Raw genomic sequence first — 25018 nt, 5'->3', positions numbered from 1 at the left:
GTTCTTTCCTGGTGTTCTAGGAGACAAGGAAAAGACTGCTATTACATAAAACATACGTATTACGACAACTGATTTTTCTTTATTCTATCTTATTAGCTATATATGCTACCATACTAGGGAGTTATTATGAGAAAGGTGGCCGTTGCCTTCCTTGCCGTAGTATATTTTATGACTATAGCCGTATGTGTTCACAGGAGCGGTTTGCCTGTTCTGGGGGATGAAAAACCCTAGTTACCTGGCGAAAAAAACCCTCTACTACACGAGACCGGTTAACTCACCTTTAGTCGAAAAAGACTAAAGGTGAGTTAAAGATAAAGGTTCATCATATCATAGACGGCAATCGAATTCAGGTCTTTCAGACCAAAGGGCTTTGTGTATACCGACCGAGCTACGGAGGCTCCTTGATTTCTTTTTAATGTATGGTTTTTATATATATATATATATATATATATATATATATATATATATATATATATATTATAAAAATTAAATATATCTTCATAAGTATAAACCTCGTATCTTTCTTTACTGTTAATTTTTTAAATGTATCATTTGAAAAAAAAAATGGTACGTATTTAGATAAAATAAATAAAGAAAGAAGACAAGAAAATCTAGTTAACACAAACAGCGCCACATGACGGGCATTCAAAACAACTATAATTATCGCATCATAAGTATTCTACTAAGAATGTAAACTACAATCTCGGTAATGAGTTCCATGTGTTTTTGATAGGATTACATTTCATAATATGTAACAAATGAAGTTATTTGATCCACGCTATTAGATAAAAGACCGAGACCTTCGCTGTCCGTAAAAATTCAATTAAAAATTATAATAACAAGATGAGTTTTTTTTTACTCCTAGTTGCGTGCTAAGAAGCAATAAATCTGTTGGGAGTTAAATAGTCATTTCAACAAAATAAAAAATGTCCTGTTATGTAAAACAAAATGCTACTTGCTAGTATTACTACTAATAATACTAACAATTATTTTTTCATCAGATAATCTGCAAAAAGACTGCACTTTCGATAACACGTTTGGCCATGTTATCCTACTTCTTATTCTCATAAACTACATGACTATTTTCATTCGGATTTTAACGTTTGTTGCGAGGACTGTAGTGCTACACAAACAAAACTGTTCGTTTCTGAGAGTTTTTTAATACGAGTACGTTTCAGTTGCAGTAGAATTCTATTAATAAATATTAAAAAAAAAAAAGAGCAGATATTAGATTAGAAATATTACATAGCTACTTGTACATTTTGGACTAAGTTATGTTTATTTTTATGTTTTAAAAAAAATGAACTCTGCATTGAGAAAGATGAAAATTGATTGTAATTTAAAGCAAATACTTCAACATCATTATCATCATCATCATCGGATTCCTGACATGTACCCTAAGGGGATGTACAGTATATTATAATAGTAGTACATGAAATATTTACATTATGACTAACTTAATATCAACAGTCTTGCTCCATTTGTTATCTGTTGTGAATCCAGTATCGTCAAATCTTATATTTCCGTCTCCTAAAAGCACTTCTTACTATATCAATCCGCCTAGGTCTTCCTCTGGACCATTTTTTTCTACTATCCTGGCATTTATTATTTTATTTATTATTATTTTTTTTTTCACATGAAGGACTGATATTTAGTTCTTGATCGCATTTTTCTTATAAAGAGATGCGAACTCAGGTCTTTCCAACCGAAAGGCAAATGTTGCGTCGTTCTTGCCACTGTACTAAACATCGCATCCAGTCTTAACCTGCTGGCTTCCATTAATAATAAAATCGGGTAACAAACTGTAATTACTAGTAATAACCTCTTAAGCTTACGTGATACTAAATTAAGTATTGTAAGTGAAATATAATATTCTCGTATATGAAACGGAAACGAAGAGTCTTTTTAGTAGTGTACATCAAGTTAAAAATGCGCAAGAATTTTAAGAATAATTCAGTTATTTTAGAATAATTCAAAAGCGATTCAATAGCCTCTTTTTCTTAATATAAGTGTCCACTTTCGATCAAGGACAAGAGGAATTTTAGGTTATTTCAGTGGCAGTTTAATTACCATCGACATAGGTGAAAAAGTTTCTCCGTTGTGGAAATTTCGGTTTTTCCTCTCTTAAAAATTACACCGACTCTTAGCAAAAAGCATTAATAAGCAAAAAGTTTCAAGAAATGGCGGTCATTGATGTCCATAACACCCCAACTAATGAATGGATCTCTAGAATTCACCAAAATGCATTAAACCTACCTTTTTTACATTCTCTCTAGATTTGCGTAATACATCATAGGCTTCCAGAAGGGCTCCATCAATGTTAGTTTTACCACTATCGAAATACGATACTTCCTGAAGCTCTAGAGACAAGAAACATTTCGTCTTGGGTTCCCTCAGATAGTCAATATGACGAACTGGAAAACAAAAAAGTGAAAATAGTTATCGATCAAATGTCGTAATACAATTGGGATTGTTACAATTATCTGTTTGTTTCGTAAGCAGCTTATTATTTGAAAAAATAGTAAATGTTATTATATATTTAATTTCAATGCTGTAGCACCAATTGTGTTCAAGATATTAGGAAGTTCTTGAACTTTGATATAGTAAATTCGAAATGAATTCAATGAATAATTACTTCCTTATGCTTAAGCACGAGAGAGAGAGAGAGAGAGAGAGAGAGAGAGAGAGAGAGAGAGAGAGATGACAGCACAGGGGATTAATACAATTTTGATCTTGCAGTAATTTTGTAACAATAACCTTAGTAGTAGTAGGGGCAATTTGAACCGGATCAATCAGGATAAGATAAGATAAGGATTCGTGACGTCATGGGTATGGAATGTTTGGAATTTCGCTGGGAGACACATCTGTCTGTGACATCATGTTGTGTGATTTGGTTCTCGAATGGAATTCTGGGGAATTGTTCGCGTATGGAATTGTGGGTGTGGGTTAGAGATAAGATCGAGTATGGAATCCTTGGAATTTCCCTGGGTGACACATCCTTCAATGACATAACGTTGTGTCTTTGGTTCGTGTGTGGAATTGTGGATAAAGGTTTGAGTATGGAATTCTGGGTGATGATTAGGGTATGGAATACTGTCAAGATTGAGATGTTGATAAGATAAAAATTAGATAAGTGATATCACGTTGTGTGTTTGGTTCGAGTATGGACATGTGAGTAATGATTAGAGCATGGAATTCTTGGATGTGGCTGTTCGAGTGTGGACATGTGGGTAATGATTAGAGCATGGAATTCTTGGATGTGGCTGTTTATCATTGACATGAGATGAGCTTTTTGTGCGAGTGTGGCATTATGGGTAATGATAGAGAAAGAAAAATCTTGAAGGATATTTGGTCAAGTGGTGGATCTTTGGCTCTATTGTGGAACTATGGGAAAATATTTGTCAATATACAAGTAAACATTTTCTAAAATAATTAGTTACTGATCACTGGTGTCCTCCTCACTCCCCTCAAACACACAAACACTTTTTTTTTCTTTCATGTTTATATTTTCTAAAATAATTAACTACTGAATATCAGTAGTGTTCCTCCCTCTCAAACACACACACACATTATTTTCTTTCATGTTCAAAATTTCTAAAATAATTAATTAGTGGAATCTCAGTTTTACTGCTTTTTTTCTTTCACGTTTTTCTTGTCAATAGGTTGTAGTCAGACATTTTCTAAAATAATTAATAGCAGGCTATCAGTGGTGTTCCCCCACACATCCCTCACACACACACACACAATTTTTTCCTTTCATATTCACATTTTTAAACTAATTAAATGTTACCTTTATTACAAATTCTAAGCAGAATAAATATTCTTAAATATGGAGAACACATCAAAGATACCTTAAGTGCCCATTTAAATTTACAAATACACATTTATTTGACTGAAATATTATTTACAAGTATATTCAAAATGAAAAATTAAGACATGTAATTACCTAGAAATATTTCAAAAGATTTGTCTCTCTCTTGCTATTTTCCTGAACACACACACACACACACACACACACACACACACACACACACACACACACACACACACACACACACACACACACACACACACACACACACACACACACACACACACACAATGCCAGACGATCTGCAGACTGAAAGAACGAAATGCAGTAAATAAACTGAAAAGGTACTCGATTATTGTTCTTTATAGGTTTCTGTGCAATGTGAAGTCATTAAGTTGAAGAGAAAAGGTAGTACATCATTGTCGTGATTATGTGCGACTTCCTGTGTGTGGAATCCTGGGTAATGGTTACAGAATTCTGACAAGTGAGATGAGTTTTTTTTGGTTTGTTTGCATGTGGCATTAAGGTTTTTTTTTCAGTTCCTCTCATTCATTTCACAGTAATGATTTTTTAACTCATTTATTATTCTACCTATTTTTCAAACACAAATAAATAATTATTTATTCTTATTTCAACTGATTATTAGGTCTGTTACTATAATTTCAACTCAATTCCTCTGTTACTACTTCCAAAGATTATACTTTAGATTCCCATTTTCTTTTGCTTTAGTAAGTGTTGACTGAAAGGAAATGAGACAAATAAGCATTGATAATTTGACCCCATAATTTTTTTTTTGCATTCATAACTAAACAGAAATTAAGACATTAAACTTAACAAGTGTCTGAAAGTAGTTTTTCCATATTTCTTGAAATCAATATGCGATATCAATGTCAGCCATAAAATAAATAAATAAATAAATAAATGTAAAGAAAAGTAAAATGTTTACCCTCAAATAAATATTTGTGATCAAGGGAAGCAAGAAATTCATAAACTTTTCAAAATTTTGACATTCACACCCATATTGTTTTCATCATTTGGAATTCCACAACCGAAAATTTGCATCACTCGATATGGACTTTTGGTATGCTTCTATATATATATTTTTTCAATCTGCTTGGTTCTTTTTCTCTATTTTACTTTAACAATTCAAAATATGCTTTTCAAAATCTGCTTTTCATGTCTCCTTCATTGACATACAGAAACTGATTTTCCTTGCAAACTTGTGTTGATGAACTTGTCCCTTCTGGCTATTAATTTTACCTTCAATTCCTTGTGCTTCAAAGCTACATCTTTAGCTGAAATTGTATTTTATTTATTTATTTATTAATTTTTTGAAAATGTGGTATTTTATTTGGCATTAGTAAGTTTAACTGAAGAATATGAGAGAAACAATGTTTGGAGTCTGCATTAGCATTTTCTTATTAGAAATGTATTTTGTCAGCACAAATAAATAGTTATTTCTTATTATTTCAAATGAATTTTAGCTCTGTAGTATACTTTGTTAATTTCTATGTTACAAAGTTCCAACTATTTAAAACTTTAGAGTGAGTGTAAAAGTCAACAGTATGTAATCATGACTCATATCCTCCTTTTGATATTTGTGCATGTTCCTTCTGTGATGCCAATGACATCAACATTCTAATTGATTATCAGTTCTGGTTTTCGAGTATATGGACTAAATGTTTACAGATAATCAAAAATGTTATTGGTAGCATTAGAGAATTTTCTAAAATAATTAATTACAGGATGTCAGTTTTCCCAACTTTTTTTTTCTTTTTTCCTGGTTTCCAGCATTATTCACAGTCGTGATATATATATATATATATTACTTTTTCGTAAGGAAATGTTAACTTTTTTTTTACAATAATTAACCACCTTACCAGCCATTATGGATCAAATACGCATCCTCATACGCTTCATATCCATCATATATTTCAATATAATATCAATGGTATTACAATTTTAATATGCACTTCGCATCCATGATAACTTGAATGTCTATAGACGTCTTGGCTGGTAGCGTTGTTAAACAGAATTGCATTAAGGTATAAAGTTATGGTTTTATATATCAACTTATAAACAGAATAACTGAGTAAAAATTTCTCTGTTTGAAAAAACACCAACAACACAAAACTTCTGTTCATTTAAGTTTACAAATGCATATTTTATTTTGCTGAAATATTATTTACAAGTATATTCACAGAGAAAAATTTGAGCATGTAATTACCTGGAAATATTTCACAAGATTTAGTTTACTCTTAACATTTTCCAATGAGTTGAATAAAGAAAATGTTCTTTATTCACCATTTCTTGATTACATGTAATGTCACTTATCTCAAACTGATAACCTCATCTGCAAATGGAGAGGTCACTCATCTCGCTTGCTGAGCAGACATCTTCTGGAGGACAGGGGGGTTCATTATAGGCTAGACTCCATCACCTTCTCGACTACTCTGTCACCCTTCACCACCTAATGCCATAATTTTTTTTTCCCTCCCAACAATTTCGGACATATGAATGACAGAATTAGTCCCTTGCTATTACATCAAAAACGCTGTTTGAGCAAGTAATGTTAGTAATTCTTGATGGTGTTTTCAAAAATAAAGAGAAAGTACATTTTCTTTTCTTTTCACACAGTGGTACATGATAAAAGTTTAAAATCATGTGACTGACAGTTGAAACTTATTTCAGAACTTTATGACCCTATTATTCTACAAGAACAAAAAAAATAATAAATAAATAAAAATAAAAAATACAGAGCTAGCAAATAACCTAATTATGGGTTTTAAATGGATAAAGTACAAAATGAATAAAATAGTGACAATTCGTTACTGAATTAGATGTATTGTAATCTGTTGAAAGAAAAACCAAAAGAAATTTGGAGTTTGCAGAAAAATCTTGAAAAATTTATTGCCACAAACTAATCAGAGACTTTTTTGAAAATCCACTCAATGAATAATTAGTCTTATTTGTTTATGTCCAGCTTCAAATATTTCAAGGAACTGTGTCAACTTTTTAACAATAAAAATAAAAAATTTAGCTATAGAAGTAGCTTGGAAGCACAAGGAATCGGATGTTAAATTAATAGCCAGAATTTTTAGTGGAGAAGATTTAACATGAAAAGTATAGTATCAGACCAAATGTTCAGTTGAAACAATTATAAATAATTATTTTATTTTTGTTGGAAAAATACTTAACATAATAAGGATAAATAACATAGAAAACCATTCGACACCCAGAGATAAGCTTTGCCTATGATGTCACAAATTAAGATAAAATCACATCAACATCATATCCACCAGCATGATAAAACATATCCATGATTCATCTGCACGATGTTACATTTTTGAAGAAATGGTCAGAGTACCATAAGGAATAACAATGGAGGTGAGTGCCTTTTCAGTTACTGCAATCATTCATCCAGTGCAGCTATCATATTGTGTTGCGATGTTTTGAGTCTGGTAAAGTAAAATAATGGGTGAGTCACAAAAGTCTTTGAAATTCTTTCTTCAGGAAAATAGCACAAGACAAAACTCTTCACATAGTTCTAAAAGGATGGAAAACGATTATTATTTTAGAAGATACATATATTGTGATGTGGTTATCTAGCACCATTTGGGAAAAGTTATGCAGGAAGCAGTCTGATATCCTCACCTACTTCCAAAGAAGAGTAGACTACAAATTGGACCTCAGAGACTGTTATATTCTCAAATGCCAAGATGAGGAACTAATGGTTGATGATACAGGAGATGGTGGAAGTAAAGTTTTTCTCTGTTAGTTTTGAAGAAGCTGAGCGATTTTCACCAAAAATGTAAGCATTCATAATCATTTACTATTTTTGGAAACTGAATTACCATCTATTCGTATCATGGGAAAAATTATCGCTAACCATCTAAATCCATCAATGGTAAAATTAGACTTCCAAGACTTTATTCAATTCGATAGATTCTTTATTTTGGGACATTTACGAACACTATACGAAGACAGCTTGTGTATATCTGATGACAAAAGAATACATGGAACGTTTAGTGAGGCATGGTGTCATATCCAGGCTAACATCTAATCAGCTGTAAGGAGCTGTGCTTCCTATTATGTCTGTTCTTAAGACTTTTGTGTAACCAGGTATTTTGATGAAATGTAATTAAGAAACAATGAGCAATGAACATTTTCTTTATTGAACTCATTGGAAAATGTTAAGAGTATAAACTAAATATTGTGATATTTTTCTTGGTAAATACATGTTTTGAATTTTTCTCTGTAAATATACTTTAAATACTATTTCAGCAAAATAAAATATGCATTAGTAAACTTAAATGAACAAACGTTTTGTGTTGTTGATGTTTTCTGGATGTTTTCTGCAGTGAAATTTTTATTCAGTTATTCTGTTCAGAAGTTGATATATAAAACCACAAGTTTATACCTTAATGCAATTCTATTCAATTATAGTAAAAAAGTTAACATTTATTTAGGATAAAGGAATGAACTTTTAAGATCTAGAAAATGACAACTATATGAAGACAATATGCATAGGAATTGGTGAAAAAGAAATTTTTAATCAGAATATATATATATATATATATATATATATATATATATATATATATATATATATATATATATATATATATATATATATATATATATATATATATATATATATATATATCACTACTGTGAAATTAATGCTGGGGTACAGAAAAAAAATAAAGTGGGGAAAACTAAATCTTGTAATTAATTATTTTAGAAAATTTTCTAATGCTACCTATTGACATTGGTTGAGTTATCTGTAAACATTTAGTCCATATACGTGAAATTCAGAACTGATAATCTCAATTAGAATGTTGGTGTCACAGAAGGATTGCACATAAACATCAAAAGGGAGGATATGTGTCATGATTAGATACTGTTGACTTTTACACTCACTCTAAAGTTTTAAGTGTTTGAAACTTTGTAACATAGAAAATAACAAAGTATACTACAGAGCTAATATTCATTTGAAATAATAAGAAATAAGTATTTATTTGTGCTGACAAGAGACGTTTCTAATAAGAAAATGCTAATGCAGACCAACTCTGAACCTTGTTTCGATCATATTCTTTAATTAAACCCACTAATGCAAAATAAAAATATGACCGTTTGAATAAAATAAAAATAAAATAAAATTTCAGCTACAGAAGTAGCTTTGAAACACAAGGAATCAAAGGTAAAATTAATAGCCAAAAGGGACAAGTTCAATCCCAATTTTGCAAGCAAAAGCAGTTTCTGTATGTCAATGTAGGAGACATAAAAAGTAGATTTTGAAAGCAGTATTTTGAATTTTTAAAGTAAAATAGAGAAAAACAAACAAGCAGGTTGAAAAAAATATATATATATATAGTAGCATATCAAAAGTCCATATCAAATTATGTGAATTTTTGGGTTGCAGTATTCCAAACGTTGAAAACAATATTGGTGTGTATGTCAAAATTTTGAAAACGTGATGAATTTCTTGCTTGCCTTGATCATAAATATTTATTTGAAAGAAGATTTTATTTATTTTTACATTTTTTTTTATGGTCGACATTGATGTCACATATTGTTTTCAAGAAATATGGTAACCCTACTTTCACACAATTGTTAAGTTTAATGTCTTAATTTCTGTTTAGTTATGAATACAAAAAAAAATTATAAGTTCAAATTACCAAGTCTTAGTGCAATCTATCACACTATTGTGAAAATTAACAGAATAGGATAGCGGCGACTTTACTTTACTTCCAATGCTTGTTTGTCTCAATTTCTTTCAGTCAACACTTACTAAAGCAAAAGAAAAATACAAGAGTCTAAAGTATTATCTTTGGAAGTTGTAACAGAGAAATTAGTTTGAAGTTATAGTAACAGACCTAATAATCAGTTGAATAAGAATAAATAATTATTTATTTGTGTTGGAAAAAATACTAATAAATAATTTTTTTTTTAAAAATATCACTACTGTGAAATTAATGCTGGGAATGGTAAAAAAAAACAATAATGCCACATGTGCGAACAAAAAAAAACTAATCTCACTTTTCAGAATTCCATGCTCTAACCATCACCCAGAATTCCACACACAGGAAGTCACACATGCCCACGACAATAACGTACTCTTTTCACTTCAACTCAATGACTTCAGATTGGACAGAATCCTATAAGGAACAATAATCGAGTGCCTTTCCAGTTTATTTACTGCAATGCGTTCTTTGAGACTGCAGATCATCTGTGTGTGTGTTGTGCTCTACTGTACTGTTTTGTGTATCCCATAAAGTAAAACAAATGAGCAAACCCAAAATCCTTTGGAATTTTTCTTTCTTCAGGAAAATAGCAAGAGAGACAAATCTTGTGAAATATTTCTAGGTAATTATATGCTTTAATTTTTCATTGTGAATATACTTATAAATAATATTTCAGTCAAATAAATGTGTATTTGTAAACTCAAATAAACAATTAAGGTGTCGTTGATGTGTTCTCCATATTTAAGAACATTTGTTCTGCTTAGAATTTGTAATAAAGGTAATATTTAATTAATTTTAGAAAATGTGAACATGAAAGAAAAAAAAAGTGTGCGTGTGTGTGTTTGAGGGGTGTGCAGGGTGCCACATAGTGCCACAATCGACCCAAAGATCCTAACACTTGACCAAATATCCTTCTAGAATTCCAATCTCTAATCATTAATCATAATGCCACATGCGAACAAAAAGCTTACCTCACGTCACTGACAAATACTGATACATCCCAGAATTCCACGCTCTAACCATCACCCACAATTCCACACTCGAACCAAAGAGACAACGTGATGTCACTTATCTAATTCTTATCTTATCAACATCTCAATCTTGTCAGAATTCCATAGTCTAACGATTACCCAGAATTCCATAATCGAACCTTTATCCACAATTTCACACTCAAACCAAACATGCAACATGACATCAGAGATGGATGTGTCACCCTAGGAAATTCCATACTCTATGTTACTCTAACCATCACCCACAATTCCATACGCGAAGCATTACCCAGAATTCCATATGCGAACCAAAAAACACGCGACTTCACATACAGATGTCCTCAGGGAATTCAAAACATTCCATACTCATGACGTCACGAATCCTTATTCGGTGAAATCTTAAATGACAGCTGAAGTAGCGTGGATTTGTATGAAATGAGAAATCCCAAAATTTAATCGGGAATTCGATCAGTGCACCGTATTTTTCCCATCAGATCTAATTTTGGAAATTATGTCATCTGCAGATCATGAAATGGTCAATCATTTCAAAAGTGTGAGTCATTCCAAGAGAGAGATAGGAAGCCTCCCCATGTTGGCTACGAATATCAAGGAGTTTATGAATTAAATGCGGTTGCAAAATCTCTACTTCGGTCAGACCTAGCCGGTTATATGAAATGTGCGAAAAAGAGTCCCGTGATGTCAGCTGTAGCGGGAACAATGAAGTCTGTTAAATGAAATTTAAGTTTAATTTGACATACCACCTTTCATTGAATAGGAACCACATGATGAACAATTCCATTGATGAGAATTTCCATTCTGGATAGCATTTTTCATCGCAATCAACGAGTGAGTCGCAAGGTAGACATTTGGAAATTTATTCACATTTCCAACACTTCAGATGCGTTCAAAGATAAACCTAAAGAAGACCCAAGTTATGTTCAATAGCTATGTCCAACCGACGAAAAATAAAAATCAATAATGATGAAATTAAACAAGTAGATCATTAGATATACTTAGGACAACAGATATCCAGTGGCGGTTCGTGGCTTGAAATCGTGGGGGGTGCTGGAACTTTCGAAATATACATACACACACACACTGTAAGTACAGTGTATACGTGTTTGTATAAAATATCAAAATTATGGTAAAAATTAAACATGAAAAAATATAGTTTATTATCGTTCAAATTATAATTCAAAATTACTTAAAAATAAAATATATTCTTGTTTTGTTTCATGAAAAAATATTTTTTATTATCGATAAAATTATACAGTTTAGTATAATTCAAAATTACTTAAAAATAAAATCCATTATCATAACTCCAATAATGTTGTAAAATAAAAACTATAACAAATGTTATGTCTTAATTATAATGTCCAAATATAAAGAGACGGAGGAAACACGATAAGCACCACGAACACCGTACTACTGGCGCAAACTGCATATAAACAACAGTGGAAAGCCGCACAGCGTAATGCCGCACAGTCCTTCGCGCAGTGCGGCATTACGCTAATAGCTCGCATCTTACTATGACATGCATATACTTGGGCGTGTAGCAAATACTAGCAATATGACACTGTGGAAAAAACAGTGCTGCTAGCGTCCTTCGCTCTCTTAAGTGCTACAAGATGGATTTTTAGTTATTTTTTATACAAAATAAGAGAATTGTATAGGATTGCTGATGATAAAATTAAATATTACAAGCAAATATAAATAAATTAATAAATATATTTATATATCGAGAAAAATTGGGGGTACTGCAGTTCCGCATGGCCTTGCACGAGCGTCCCCTGCAGATATCAATGGAACAAAATAAGCACGCAGGACCGTTGCCAGATTAGTTCGCTCCCTGAGGCAAACAATTAGATAGCGTCCCTGATGGATTATAAAACAAAAATATAAGAGAATCTTCAATTGTTATTTTGTTTTTAATACAAGAGAAACATTAATGCAAAACATAATATAATAATATTTAACTAAATATTTGTATAGACTATAAACGTTTATAAAATTCACATCGTACGATACTTTATGGGTTGTTTCATTAAGTATCTAATAGGTGGGTTCTAAAATGTTTAGTTTTTAGTATGTATGACTATATATATTTTTTTTATTAATAAAATATAATAAGCACATATTTAACTGTCAATGGGAAATGGCGCCTTTTTTATTTGGTAAACTAAACGCAATATGGTTGAACCAGTGCCCTTATTAAGCGGCGCCGTGAGGCAGGCTGCCTCTATGCTACACACTGTCCACGGTATACTGCATGCGCGAAATAAAAAGGCTCACGATGCTTGGGTGGAAAGCATTTGGAAAATCACATTCAATATTCAAAAGCCAACTACAATTATGCCTGAAATGGAAAGTTTTTAACCAATGTATTCTTCCTATATTGACATATATAGCTGTGAAAGATGGACACTAAATGCAAAGGAAATTCAAAATAAGAACAACACAATTTACTATGGAAAGAAGTATGCTTGGTATCACAAGACTGGATCACAAAAGGAATACGCGGAGAAGCAATCAAACCAAAGTCTCTGACATCATAGGAAGAGTGAAACATCTCAAGTGGCAATGGGCTGGGCATATTGCTCGAAGACAAGATCAATGATGGAGAAAAGAAGTACTGGATTGGATTCCACAAGATGAAAATCGACCTAAATCACGGTGGATTGATGAGATCATCAGATTTGCAGGAGTGACATGGGAAAGGAGAGCCATGGACAAAGAGTTTTGGAGTAATCTTGGAAAGGCCTTCATCAATCTTGGAAAAGCCTGTGTAGCTCAATGGATGTGGCGTTTGCACACCACGGCGCTTGGCCGCACGAAGGAACTTGGTTTCGAGTCTAGTCGGCGACTAGAGGAAGTTTTTCTAAGCCATTTTTCGACCGGTTCCCGAGTTAGTCGATCTCTGGCAGGGGCAAGTGGGTTTTTCCTCCCGGAAACTCGGGTTTTTCGTCCTGTAAACTCAAGAAAATCGACCGTAGAACCCACATTATTTCAGACATTAAATATATTGTGTTAGGGTTAGGGACCACGAGATGGCGGCACATTTGAGCCGTCTCTCTTCACTGTGTACCGCTTAATTAGTGATAGCCTTGGGCCATCTATCTCTGATTTGTAACAGTGGAGATTGAACTGCCCACTCAGTCTCCAAAAGTTAGATACGGCTAAATGACCTCGCCTACTCCCGTATACGGGAATAAAAAGGCGTTAGCTGATTTTTTTGATTTTTTTTGACAGTATATATATACACACATGCCTCATAAGCAATAAGATGTGAGATCTTTGCAGAACAAGATGGCGAATTATCTCCATGAGAAATCAGACCTGTCCTAGTAACAAAAGAAGAGGCATACAGGTATTAAAAATGCTTGTTATGAAGTTATGCATTTTACATATTTCTGAATATATTTGTGAAATGACTAAATTTGCTTTCCTAGCAATGGGAATATTGAGAGAACTGAACCAAACCTCTGAATCTGTTTCAATGTTTTGAATTAGATATAGAATATATTATGGCTTGAAAGATATTGATTGCAATTCAAAAATGTCATAGAAAGGCGCGTTAAGTTTCATAATAGCAATACTGTATAATGAGACCATTTATTATCACAGCAGAATCTAAAATTGCTTTTGATATATGTACTGAGCTTCCGTAACTCTGTCAGTATAGACGAAGTCCTTTGGTCGGAACGACCTGGGTTCGATTCCTATCAGTGACGTGAGGAATCTTTATCTGGTCTCTTTCGACTAAAGATGAGTTAGCCGGTTTCATACGGAGGTAGGGGTTTTTTTCCAGAGGGAAACTCGGATTTTTCGTCCCCCAGAAAAGGCACACCGGTCCATGAACGCACGCATCTACAGACATAGGACACACCGGGAGGCATAGGGCTAACCACCTTACTGTCGATACAGGCGGTTAAATGTAGAAAAATCCTCGAAGCCGCGAGGTAAAAGAGGAGGAAAGGAATAAGAAGACATATGTACTATATGTTTACATATTTCAGTACATATGTACTATATGTTTTTAGGTAAAAACAACTAAGTTTGTTTTTACCTAACTAATAGCAAAAAAAATGTTGTCACTTTAAATCATTTTGCCAATAAAAAGCGGATAATAATGAAAAGAAAAGAAATATTTGTCATCAAGCAGTGGATACTGAATATTAACCCACTTCAAGTTACGGATAACACGTACTTATATTGTTGAATCAATATGGTATTATGTCGACCACAGGGAAATTATTGATTGTCGATATTTTGGTTGTTTTTGATTTCTGCGACAAAGTTACATTATTTTCAAAAACCTTTATCCAGTGTTGGCACATTTGTGGGGGGAAAAAAAAAAAAAGAAGAGGGATGTCAAAAGTTATACGGCGTGGTATTATTAAATGCAACCAGTTCTGCTTCTCTACTTGAGAATAATTTTGTTTTGCCTAATTTTGCCAACAAAATGAGCCCGGTTATAGCCAAAATCTAAACGACTGATCAAATTCTATTGGAGATCCTAAATATTAAATTTTATGATTTGTCTCAATTTTGATTTCCATCTGCCCAGAGAGTATAATAATCATATTGCAATATATAATTTCTATGCGTTTACAATATTACAACTTCATGACAAAATTTTGTAAAGATTCTAAATACCAATTATGTGCAAAATTCTTCACATCAGAGCCCAGGAATGTCACAGATGCTCACGCACGTTGCAAAAATAAATAAAACCAAAAGTGAATGCTAATAATCAACTATGAAGCGAAATTCTAACAGCAGTCGCTAAAGGATAAATAATCAGTTTAAGGTTTTGTGCCACTTATATCATTAAGAGAATGATTTATCATATTATTTATGAGTTCTTGATAATTTGTAGGAGTTTTAAAAGGTAAACTAAAGAATACATGAGAAATAATGTTAGTTAACTATGCGAGATATAATATAAACTCCTGGATCCGGATCCAGCAGTTTAATGATTTCATGAAAGTATGTTCTATATTAGCTAAATATCTGAGTTAAGGTTAGTGTTGTAACTCCGTCCACTCACCTGCTGTGGCACTGTAGCTAATGACTGCTACTCGGGTCGCATTTGGAGCCACTACAAACTGGGCGAGCAGACTCTCCACGAATCCTTTCTGGATTTCGAAATTGGCATTTCCAACACTTCCGGAACGATCTAAAAGAAAAACTATTTCCGACTTGCCATGAAGAAATTTATTGTCGGAAAAGGCATGAAGCTTTTTCTCCCAGCGATCTTGTTGGATCTCATTGTTCATGTGGCCGTTGACACACACACACATAAATAAAAGTGGAAGTATATGCCTCCAATCCACCATTTTTGCATGTATGCGAGGCAAATGTACACGTTGCCTTCACTGCTTGCTTCTGAAATCCTTATTATCAGTTACTCTTTCCTGGTCTGTGTGTAACGATGAATATTTTGAAGGTTAAATCAAAGGTTCGTTTGAATATCTTTAGCAATCCCACCTTTGCGCCCATGAGATATCCTAATTTTTATCAAATCAATCGTCGGTTCCTGGAAGTCTGCGCTCTGATCGTCGTTTCAGTGGCACAGACCCTAACACGTGACAAACGGGCAAACGTCAGCATAGTGTTAACAAGGAATCCCATCGAGGGCAGTTCGGGTCGAACAACTGACAAATATAAACACCGATAGACGACTGAAGATTGAATTACCGTTTCTAGAGAAGGAAGTACTAACTGGGTTTTTCCCCCCCTTAAGAGTTGCCCAATTGCGAAAGACTTAACCAAAGCTTTCAAGGAAGTATTTGCAAATTATTCATCAGTATTAGATGTGTCACAGAATTTTAACTGCGCGTTTAGCCCGAGTATCATCATTGGTTGATCTAAATATGAACAATTTCAAATCACTCATATTTTTTCGTATATGGTCGTCTGTTTTGGGCAGGACACAAAAGCGTGATAGGGGGTTCAAGTTTGATAATACACTTCCTACTTAAAAATAACTTTCTATAGACATGACCTTTTTTGTATGAGGGGGGGGGGTTCACTGTTAGTGATGCAATAAATTTATTGGATACTATTCTACAAAATGATTCACATTTTCTATTATAATATTTTCAATGATTATTCTTAAATAATATTATTCAAATATACAAACGGAAGAACTGATATTCACAACATAAATACACTAATAAAACTGAAGAAGCATTAAGCGATACTATTGTTAAAATAACAGTATTCATGTGTAGTTTGTTAGCAAGGAAACACACACACATACACACACACTGCGTTGGCCTGGCAGCCTTAGATGTTTCGCCCTTATCAAAGCCATGGAATTGCTAAGCGTATCCACATCAGTCTCTGCAAAACTTTCTATCGTCTATATTAAAATGATATAGACGATGGAAATGAGAGACAGATAATGTTAGCAGAATCCATATCGGTGGATCCTAATTAATTGGTGAACCTCCAGGTAGTGAAGAACCTATCTGTTGATAACTGTCTCCATTATATTCGAGACAATGGACATACGGAAAATAGGATAATAATTTTGATAACTTTTTGTTTCTTTTCTTCTTTTTTCTTAATATTTTTCTGGAAGGAGTTAAATCACCGTTTATTTTGATGCCGTAGACAGGACAAAAGACTGATGAGCACGAAAGAATCTAAAGACGATATAGCATAGGCATTCAGGAGCATATTTGTGGACATAGCACGAGAATCAAAAGAGTTGTTGGTATCCAAGCTATTAATAGATTCTTGCTGGCAAAAAGCGAGAAAGGCATCAAGGATGAACTGTTCTTAATATACTGGAAGGTTATTTGTGGAGGAGAAGAATACTTCTACAGTAGGTCAGGTTTATCTTCAGGTGATACTACAATGGCACCATTTCCATGTGTGTGGATGAGAGAGAGAGAGAGAGAGAGAGACAGGTGGAAATATGGAACAGAAGAATTTGCACACTACAGCCATGACGACGAGAACCAAAAAGCTCGATTGACGTTTGAGCAGTATGCAATTTTTCTGTTTGGTCTTTTCAAAATCGGATTGAGATGTGTTGATGTATAAAGTTATTTTTAATTTTTTTTAATTATTATTTTTATTTTATTTTAATTTAGAACTGCCTTGGATAGTTGGGGTTTTGGATGGAATGAAGGATGAAGATCATTCCTGAAAGAATTTTTTCAGTTATTTGATCAGAGAAAGTATTTGGACCTGGAGAGTAGAAAAGTAATCACATCACGGAAAGCAATAGAAATCATGGAGGTCATCCCATTTCACTCCAATCTAGTGACAAAGGACATGAGGCTAAGAGTGGCTGACTGAAAGACGTTACGTATAAAAAGAAACTTGGGCGAAGTCATGAAAAGGTTAAGAAAAGATCCTAAGGTAAGGAGGAAAGTGTGGATTATCTCTTATTATTTCAGTGGGAGAAAAGATGGAAAATCTGTGTTAGAGCATTGCTAACAGTAAATACCTCGTCATTTCTTCCAGCGTGATCAGTGGAATTAGAGAAAGAAAGACAGGTATTTTCTGGCTGTTTAATCTGATGAATGTGGGAGATTTTTTCCCGATCCGCAGTATTATTATTGTATTTATTTACGGTGATTTTTTATGGTTGGGGATAGTAATGCGTTTACAGTTTTAGGATATGCCGTGTGTGTGTGCGTGCGCGTGTGTGTGCGTGCGTGCGCGCGTGTGTGTGTGCGCGTGTATTTGGAGCGGGGGAGGAAAGACTGGTCTCCTGCCCATGGGAGATATAAATAATTAGCTAGCTGGTTGAGAAATTTCATGCATTAATTAATTATCTGGCGGCCAATTTACTGCTGCACTCTCGAATCAGGAAAGTTCGGGTGCCTATACTGTGTTTGTATGTCCTTGAATGGTGTCATCCACATTATATGTAACAAGAATAAGAGGGGCGGGGGGAATAGGAAAGCGGAGACCTTACTCTGGAAACCAATAGGCATGGTGATGATGTTCCACGTTTATCTTAGTTCGGTGTTTTTCAAACTGCCGGTCGCGATCCGTCAGTGGGTCGTGAAATCCATTTAGTGGGTTGAGATCAATATATTTTAAAAGTGAAATATAATAGAAAGTAACCGAGTGTATCTCATAGATTTCGTAACTTTAACACGTTCACGCCAAGTGGTGTCACAAGATGCATTGCCCTTCAGGAGGGAACTCGCTTGACGGCATATGTTCTTTCCGCGTTGAGTACGCGCATTGTTGCAAAGTTTTAAATATATACAGCATACTAGTTTGAATGTTTTCGATTTAAATCCTAAGTGTAAAGTTAGTACTGTCTTCATGATAATGTATAGTGTCTGTAGGATGAGAGTTGTTTATCATTGTGCAGAGTTGGGTCCTTTTCGTCCCGATGTCTCCAGTTTACACTAATTGTCACTACATATAGTACACACTCAATTATGTTCGTGCTATATTTGGTGGTGCAATAAAGCTACTTGTTTTTCTTGCATTTTCAGTATGGTGTCTGTTGAGGAAAAGATTTTTATCACCACAGAGGGACCTTTTCATACGTCTTCCGAAAGAACATGTGTAGTAAGCAAAACTGTTTATTTGAAAGAATAAAAATTAATCATTGTCATAAAAATGACAAGCATACCCGTAGCATTAAATAAAATATTTCCTAATTTCTGTTTTTGTCGGTTTTTTATGTTGTATTTAAATATTAATAAAATACATGTATATTATTATATATATATAATAAGCTGACCGGAGAGGTAGTGTAACACTACGGCAACTCGGGGCAAAGATGGAGGAAGCTACATGCTCTTCACTGTCTTCTTCCAAAAATCAGTGTTATATTTTGGTTGCGAAAATTTGCGACTTGCATGGGTATAACATGCAGGTCGCATGCAATGAAGACAAGCATGGGAATAACAATCACAGTCGACTATCAATCAATCATGAATAGAAATGAGTTCTGCGCGCTTGTTCCACTTTAAAAGTTACACATTACTTTTTGATAATATAATGTGTGTGTGTGTGTGTGTGTGTGTGTGTGTGTGTGTGTGTGTGTGTGTGTGTGTGTGTGTGTGTGTGTGTGTGTGTGTGTGTGTGTGTGTGTGTGTGTGTGTGTGTGTGTGTGTGTGTGTGTGTGTGTGTGTGTGTCATAGTTTTAAGGAGAAATAAATTTACGTCAAAGGCCATATTCACGAGTAAATAATGCGTCAATCATCAAGCTGATGTCACGGATGCATAAATCACTGCTCAGTTAGTGCACGGAACATTTAAAGACGCGGAAACGGACTCCTAAGTTTGCGGAAGACGTTCGTCACGTAGTGTACAACACCGAACGAATGGGATGGTCAATCAGTCATGTTGTCAAAGTGATGAGAGATGTGATTTGGCGTTCTTATTTGAAAGATGAGGAAGAGTCGTGGTCGTTTTGGGTTCAATACCGCTGACCTAAAGCTCCGGTAGGTCTCGGTAATGGTTGCTTAAGGTCAAGGTGGCAATTACACAATAAGAAATACTGAAAGAGAAGTACTTACTCTTCCCACTCGCTTGAACTTAGAATGTTGTCAACAATGACAAATCATACAGAATAGGCTTGTTAAGAATATTCACGTCAACAACATGAGAGTCCGTTTCTTATTTCTTTGTTTCTAGAAAGAGATAAAGATGAAGTGATAGGAAAGACATACAAATAAGACAAGAAGTGATCTGAATTTCACATTTAAATGCTCTACTGGTCATACATATAGTGCATGTGAAGTATAGTAATTTTAATCTTACAGGCACTTCATAAAATTAAAATTATTATATACGAATAAAAATTTTTTACGAGTTAATATAAAACTAAGACTTATTCCATACAGTCAAATCATGTGACATGTTATTTTTATTCTATTTATTTATTTATCCTACGCACGAAAGGCAGAAGAGCCTTCAACAGTTCAAGAAGAATTTCAACAGTAATCTGGTGATATTCTTCTTGAACTGTTGAAGATTGTAGTCATTTGGAAATGTTCATGAGGGAGACTGTTCTACCGAATTGAGGTGGAAGGAATGAAAAATGACTGGGAGTAGCAGGTTCGGTGAGTATGCAGTTCGACTGTAAAAGGATGGTGAGCAGCTGTAGCACGAGTTCCTGTAGATCTGGTAGAAACATGAGGCATAATAAATTCTAGTTCTGCTGAATAATTGCCATGGAAATATCTGTAGTAGAGACACAATACAGAAATTGGCCTTCTAAGGGATAGTGGCTAAAGAAAGTCTGTAAGAGAAGTGTCATATATCAACCGGACTGCCCTTTTATGAACAGCATCAAGAATTTTAGGGCGGTCTTAGATGCAACACCCCCAGACATGAAAGCAGTATTCCAAGGTTTGTTCAGCCAAGAAGTACTGTCTTGACCGGAAAAGGATGTCAAGTCAGGTCGTTTATATAAATCAGGAAGAGGATGGGTGAAATGGCAGAACACGAGCGACACCGGCGTTGACAAGAAAATCTGAGGAGAGAACCATCCCTTGTTACACGTAGGGATCGATCTGAGAGAAAACTGGCAATCCATTTACACAAGGACGAAGGCAATCTAAATGATGGCAACTTATTGAGAAGCCCTCAATGCCAGACCCTATCAAAAGCCTTGGAGATGTCAAGAGCAACAGCACAGGTTTCTCCAAACCTTTCCATAGAATGGATCCAAATGTGATTAACGAAGACCAGGTGATCTCATGAGATAACAATTCTCAAGGTGTAGGAGAAGCTGTTTTTGATAACTTTCTCCATTACTTTAGACAAAACTGATGTAAGAGCAACAGGTTGATAACTTGATGAAAAACATTTATATCCTTTTTTTGGGAACTGGTTGTATATAAGCTTTCTTCCATGCTGAAGGATGGATGCCAGCTGAGTACAGTTTAGTGAATAGACAACAGAGAACAAGTGTTAGTTCAGGGACACAATGAGTGGAATTCCATCAGGACCAGCTACCTTTGTGGTATCCAAGTTATTCACGATTCTTCTGATGTCTTTCTGGTGGGAGGTCACAGGAGGTGCAATGCTCTAGGCAAGGAAGGAGGTCATTTGACTGTATTTCGGCTTCATTTCCTATAATATGAATACCGAGAATGTTTGAATAAAAACCAAAGGTATAAAATGATTTATCTTTCTTGAGCAAATCGACAAAATATGCAATTATAGAAGATCATTTAATTATGAACAATTTCATGCAGAGTTTCAGCGCGTATAAAGTACTAAAAACAGTGCCTATTATGCTGCCGACCGCGGAAGAATGCACTGACTACTCTGCTACCTGGTATACGCAGCACAGCAGATATGAACATGACATCACACCAGCAAATTGCAATGAAGAGGCATTAAAGCAAACGAAAAAAATAAAGAATTCAATATCTACGACAGATAATGAAAATATGAATCCTTATTTTCTTTTAACTTTAAAAGAAATGAATACCGAAACACCTTACTACAAATCTCTTAAACATAATAGTTTAACATCGCAAGAATGCACTTGCAGTACGCTTAGACAAAGTGATAGAGCGCGGTTGATGTGATAAGATAAAGAATTGTAGTTAAGTATAACGTGTGGCTGTCTGTTAAATGTAGACTGTCACATCTGGAAATATAATCAAAATCTCATTTATCATGTATACAGAGATAGTAGGTTGACAAGGAAACAGTTTTACATTTCCCTTAGCCGTATGTGATTAACTCTTTCTTTTACAATTTGCTGCTATTACAAATGCGTCATTGCACTAACACATGGAACTAATCATTAGGACGAGCTGGTGTAATTATCCAATTGGATCACCCATAAAGTTTCTAACTTCCCTGTTTTTGTAGCTTCCTTACATGATTCAATTTGTACGGATAGATGATTAATTTTGTTCCCAAATTCTTTATATTTAGATGTTGCCTTTATTTCTAGATGCAAAATGGTTACTGATTGATGGGTAAAAAAAAAGGAAATAAACAAAAACACCAATAAAATCAGTACAAGACAAAAATATTTTCATGTATATTTCTTGCAGTGTTTTTAGACCCGATTTTCTTGTTTCAACAAAATATGAAATAGCATTTAATTACTAAATATGCATTTTTCTCTTGCTGGTGAGTCATTCCATGTGAAATCATCAAGTTAAAAATTAAGTCGAGGCTGCATAATTTTATATTTTGTTGAAATTGAGCGATGTGGTAATCCAATCCTGGATAGAAAATTTTCTCCCCGGCAACTTATTTAATTATGGCGGACACTTTTGTTTAGCGGATCAACAGGATTTTCACAATTTCAGAGGGCTTTAAAATTTATCGCAGCTTATTTCCAGATTGTCCAACTTTTGATTTTTTTTATTGTCATTTTAACTGAATGTCAGTACTTTTTCATTTCCTATTGCATTTGTAGACAAATGTTTTTTTTTTTCAAGATGGTGGTGACCTGCTTTAGGTGTTCTAAGTGCTTTTACCCATTTTGTACTGTATCCTGTTCGCTGTAGGTTGAATTGACGTCACGTCCGTTTTTTGTGTGTTTCATTTAAGAATATAGTGGAATAGGTCTTCCAGTGCCTCAAACTTTGCAATAAATAAATAAATAAAAATAAAATAAAACGGCTACTGTCACTTGATATTTCGATATGACCATAGGAAATGGCAGAGTAAAAAATAAATGAAACGCATGCTTAAAAAGAAAAAAAAAACATTTATGTACAGGTGCATAAAGCGCCGAACGTCTAATCGGAGGAACTTTAATTTAATCTGTAATTTATTTATTTATTATTTTAAATAAATTAATTTCAATTTCAAACGATTGGTCATGCAGGGAAATTGGTCTTGCAAAGGGCTATTGGAAACCACGCATTGACACCGCAGACCATCTTCAACTTCTGTTCTAGCAACAATGCTAGTATATAATCTTTTTTTATATCCAGTGAAGACAATGAACATGAAGAAATGTTAACGAAATATTTGAAAAAGCGGAGAAACCAACAACACAAGAATACATCCCAGCTATGGGTCAGTCGATGGGGAAAAATGTTGCTACGTACATGCCAGAGACAATTCTGCTTTAGAGAGCTTTGAAGCTTTTTACAGTCGTTCGAGCATCAAAGATTTCACCACGACCGAATGATTATATTTATTGTATTTGCCATGAAACTATTAAATAAACCTGGCTAACTAGGAACTGCTGTTAAAACTGACAAGATCATATCATTGGAAAAATAAATTACATATAAGTTGTGAGGACGAGTTATTTTTATTACTTAGTTAAAAGTGAGAGTAATATAAATTCTCTATGGAGAATTTATATTACTCTCATTATAATATAAATTCTCTATGGAGAATTTATATTAGGATTGGAAAATAAATCGGATTTCGTTACTGTTATATTCAAAGCGATTTCAAGAAGAAATAAATCTAAAACTCAGGTATTACATATAAAAGTCAGTAAGTTAAATGCTCCAAGATCTACTATATAAAACACACTGGCTCATCTAAATATAGTGAAACACTACATTTAATCTGCGCTTACCACACCAGCGGTAATAAGAATTTGAATAATTCTTATTACTGCTGGTGTGGTAACTAATTACTACAAAATATGGCCTGAATGACAAAACAACAATGAAAGTTTTTTAATATTCATTTTCAGCTAAGTAGAAAATTTTTTTTAATCGAAAAATGAAGATAACTTTATTATTAATTTATTTATTGGTGAGTGAACTATTACCAAAACCGTAGTACGAAAAGTCACGAGCCAGTTTGAAAGTAAGTTTATTAGCTGACCTATGCGCAGTTTCATGTAATGTAGCATGTGATATTTACATAGAATGATTTTGAAAGCTTTGTATTACATTTACGGAGTGTACATTTCCGTCTTGTTTCCTGCAGTAGAATAATATTTGATATTTTCATTCTGCTGTTCCTAATAGAGTTCAAAATAAAATTTTGAACTCTATTTGCTTTTCGGTGGTGGCCTATATATATAAATCAGGAAGAGAAGTATTTTTTAAGTTTTCATATCTAAAGATCGTGTTACGTTTTGTAGTACACTGGGAAAAAAAAAGTTAATTATTATTGCTAAATAACACTCACGAATACGTAAAACAGAAATCAGCCTTCATAACGACTTTCTAATTTCCGAAAAGATAATTACTTCCTTATGTTTAGAAAAGTGTGTTGAATAAGGCCTAGATGACAGCAGACAATTTAGTGCAGCTCCGACCTTGTGGCACCGTTGTGACATTGACTTTCATCCCCGCAAACGAACTCAAGGTCGACATTCAGTGTCACGGCAGTCATCTTATGTAAATCTTGACAATGCAGTCCTGAAGCACGACAGATACCACAACATTACGCCGGTATAGCTAAAGGAATGATTTAACTACGATTACTTCATCTTCTTACTCCATTCCATATCTAAACGGTCCACAAATGAATCCCCTTCGCAATTTTATTTTGGGGACGTGGCATTTATCTGGGCTTATTAAGCAATCGAT

At 34.0% G+C, this 25018-nt stretch overlaps 1 protein-coding gene across 1 annotated transcript in view; it reads right to left on the bottom strand.

Moving 5' to 3' along the window:
- LOC150100234 (sushi, von Willebrand factor type A, EGF and pentraxin domain-containing protein 1-like) overlaps window positions 1–16086 on the bottom strand; it is an 84867-nt gene extending 68781 nt beyond the window's left edge. The window contains exons 1-2 of the mRNA XM_090402997.1: window positions 15598–16086; window positions 2257–2414 (exon numbers count right to left, since the gene is read on the bottom strand). Coding sequence (XP_090259123.1) covers window positions 2257–2414; window positions 15598–15886 — 447 coding nt within the window. The 5' untranslated portion in view covers window positions 15887–16086. The remainder of the gene's footprint in view (window positions 1–2256; window positions 2415–15597) is intronic.
- Between the last annotated feature and the right edge of the window lie 8932 nt (window positions 16087–25018).

The sequence above is a fragment of the Typopeltis vanoorti genome, chromosome 13 (assembly GCF_054136105.1).
Source record: "Typopeltis vanoorti isolate ZY-2024b chromosome 13, IOZ_Tvanoo_1.0, whole genome shotgun sequence".
Taxonomy (NCBI): Eukaryota; Metazoa; Arthropoda; class Arachnida; order Uropygi; family Thelyphonidae; genus Typopeltis; species Typopeltis vanoorti.
The sequence above is the reverse complement of the archived record's forward strand: the minus strand, read 5'-3'. Positions and strand labels throughout refer to the sequence as shown.